This window comes from Piliocolobus tephrosceles, chromosome 12, assembly GCF_002776525.5.
Source record: "Piliocolobus tephrosceles isolate RC106 chromosome 12, ASM277652v3, whole genome shotgun sequence".
In the NCBI taxonomy this organism is placed as follows: Eukaryota; Metazoa; Chordata; class Mammalia; order Primates; family Cercopithecidae; genus Piliocolobus; species Piliocolobus tephrosceles.
This window is the reverse complement of record NC_045445.1, coordinates 34,682,763-34,685,985: the sequence shown is the minus strand read 5'-3', so window position 1 is coordinate 34,685,985 and position 3,223 is coordinate 34,682,763. Positions and strand designations below refer to the sequence as shown.

At 43.6% G+C, this 3,223-nt stretch overlaps 1 protein-coding gene and 1 non-coding gene across 2 annotated transcripts in view; both read right to left on the bottom strand.

The window, feature by feature from the left end:
* Positions 1–1,318: 1,318 nt before the first annotated feature.
* The window catches only part of RPL39 (ribosomal protein L39), a 5,247-nt gene continuing 3,342 nt past the window's right edge, over positions 1,319–3,223 (bottom strand). The window contains exon 3 of the mRNA XM_023201452.1: positions 1,319–1,547. Within this exon, the coding sequence (XP_023057220.1) occupies positions 1,499–1,547 (49 nt within the window). The 3' untranslated portion in view covers positions 1,319–1,498. The remainder of the gene's footprint in view (positions 1,548–3,223) is intronic.
* Positions 2,171–2,302, bottom strand: LOC111534999. Its single transcript, XR_002729278.1, has one exon. It is a non-coding gene; the product is annotated as a small nucleolar RNA SNORA69 (small nucleolar RNA).

Genomic DNA, 3,223 nt, shown 5'->3' with positions numbered 1-3,223 from the left:
GTTCCCTCTCACCTTTTCTACAGAAAAGATCTGCTAAGGCTTGTATATTGGCCTATTCGTTGTCACCACTTAACATGTCACATAATTTGTCTATCAACCAATGAATCCCAGGTACCTAGAACAGTGCCTGACACAAAGGTGGCCAATAATTTGCTAACCATCTCTCTAAATATGAAGTTGCTACTGGTTCTTTGAGACGTTAAACATAATTCCCTGGTGATTCGTCAGCCAGGGAAACTGCAAGGGGTACCAAAGAAGCTGCACTAACCCGGTAAAAGCTCAAACCCATAAGATTTCCACCGTGTACATTCACTCAGCTATAGCTCTTCAGTGAGTCAGGCAATGGCATTACCTGTTACAATGTCAACAATTAGCCTAGATTTTTTTAAAACAAAAGTGAACTCTCTTGAATCCAGGAACAGAGGTTGGCAATCTTTTTCCATAAAGAGCAAAGTAGTAAATATTTTAGGCTTTGCAGGCCACATTATCTCTGTGCGCAAGGGTGCATTTATATACACGTTATGCACATGGCTGTGAAACAAGAACATTTTATATGGACAGAAATTTTTATTTCAATTTTCAGATGGCATAAAACATTCTTAACTATTTAAAAATGCAGGAACTGTATCGTTCACAGACTGTACAAAAACAGGCAGATGTCTGGGCACAGTGGCTCATGCCTGTAATCCCAGCACTTTGAGAGGCAGAGGTGGTGTTATCACCTGAGGTCAGGAGTTCGAGACCAGCCTGGCCAACATGGTGAAAGCCCATCTCTACTAAAAATAAAATTCTGGGATTGCTGTTTCCCTGCACTAGACGTGAATGGGGGAGGTGATCGATTGTAAAAACCATGAGGTCGGGCGTGGTGGCTCACGCCTGTAATCCCAGCACTTTGGGAGGCCGAGGCAGGTGGATCTGAAGGTCAGGAATTTGAGACCAGCCTGGCCAATATGGTGAACCCTGTCTCTACTAAAAATACAAAAACTAGCCGGGCGTGGTGTGAGGCACCTGTAATCCCAGCTACTCAGGAGGCTGAGGCAGGAGAATTGCGTGAACCCGGGAGGCGGAGGCTGCAGTGAGCCGAGATCGTCCCACTGCACTCCAGCCTGGGCGACAGAGCCAGACTCGTCTCAAAAATATATATATATATATAAAATAAAATAAAATTCACAGAATCAGTCCCTTACACTAAACACACTTCAAGCATATGGTAGCCAGAGAACGTTTCTATCACTGCAGAAAGTTCTACTGGATACTGTTGTTAGGTTTGGCAGGGAAGGGAGAATTCACTACTTGACAAACCACAATACAACAGCAATCGAAATGAAAGGCCTCACGTATTTATTACTGAACCCAGCCAACCAATGCATTCCTAATAGATTCAGAGAGGAAAATACGTCGAACTCTCCAGAGAGTGGTGACATTTTCAGTTTGATATGGTAATGTGATCGTGACCTTCAGACAGCACAAATATATGTGCCATCTCATGTGCAGTTCCTTACAGACCCAGCTTGGTTCTTCTCCAATGTCTCCTTTTGGAGTTGTACCTACACAGAAAAATTGTCAAGTTACACAAGGCAGTCTGACAGCAATTTAGCGGTTCCCATTCACACAACCTTTTAGGTACCACAAAATACAAAGGGTACCACTTTTCTCTCCTTTAACAAGTTTGGAGTTCTTTCTGGAGAGTAAAAAAAAAAAAAAAAAAAAAAGATTCCCTATGTGTTTAAAAACTAGCCAAGTCAAGTTTTATCCTCTCAAAACAATTCAAGGCTAGGCTCTTAACTGGGATCACAGCAGTGGGCAAGCCTGCTCTCTCCAAGTGTACCTGCACCCACTTTTGATTCAATGGACCTGGAGGTACACACATACTCTGAAGCCCCTCATAATGGGTCACAAACACATAAAAGCTCCCCCATGATACTTTTTTTTTGAGATGGAGTCCTCCCCCCCCTCCAACCACGCCCAGCTAATTTTGGTCTTTTTAGTAGAGACGGGGCTTCACTATGTTGGCCAGGCTGGTCTCAAACTCCTGACCTTGAGATCCACCCGCTTCTGCCTCCCAAAGTGTTGGGATTACAGGCGTGAGCCACTAAACCTGGCCTCGCATGATCTTTACAATCAATCAACTCCCCCATTCATGTCTAGTACAGGGAAACGGCAATCCCTGAATTGTCCATGTCAATCTGTCATGATTTTACCCTCATAAAGGCAAAATCAAAAATGATTAACACGGCTTTTCTTTCAGCAGGATAATGGCAGTACTTCCACAAAATGAAGCACTGTAATTGCAACCTGCTTTCAAAACATTTTTAAAACTGGAAGATAGCTAAGACAATGAAAATCATTCCATCAGGTCAATTATCTGGGTCAAAGGTATATAATCTTACGTACAAAATACCTTCTCAATTGTAGGAGACCACAGATTTTAATAGCAAGTTATTTATTGAACTAGGCATTGAGTTTTACATACATTTTTCTTTTTTCTGAGACAGGATCACACTGTTGTCCAGGCTGCAATGCAGTGGCCGGATCACGGCTCACTGCAGCCTGTGAACTCCTGGGCTCAAGTGATCCTCTCACTTCAGCCTCCCAAATAGTTAGGATTACAAGCATGTGCCACCAAGTCCAGCTAATTATTTTTTTTTGGTAGAGATGGGGGTGGGAGGTGTCTCCCTATGTCGCCCAGGCTGGTCTCAAATTCCTGGCCTCAAGCAATCCTCCTGCCTTGGCCTCTCCCAAAGTGCTCGGATTATAGGTATGAGGCACTGTGCCTGGCTTATATATACTTCTTTCATTCTTCACAAGCAGGTCCCACCATCAGGCAGGACAGAGAAACTCGACGTTCCTGTAGATGTATCAAACAATAAAGGACAGTGTCTAGTATCCAGTAATCAAATGGTAAGCAATTAACTAGCCCATAACATTACAATGGATGGCAATTTTCACATCTAACTGGCTAAATGAACCAAGGAAATGGGCCCTCAACTTTAGCCCTAAGAAGCCACACTTTTAAGTCTTCTTAGCAAATCAATCTCACTAGCTTTGCCATACAACTCTCATCAAGTTCTGGCTGAGCGCCATGGCTCATGCCTGTAATCCCAGCACTTTGGGAGGCAGGTGGATCACGAGGTCAGGAGTTAAAGACCAGTCTGGTCAAGATGGTGAAACCCTGTCTCTACTAAAAATACAAAAATTAGCCGGGTGTGGTGGCAGGCACCTG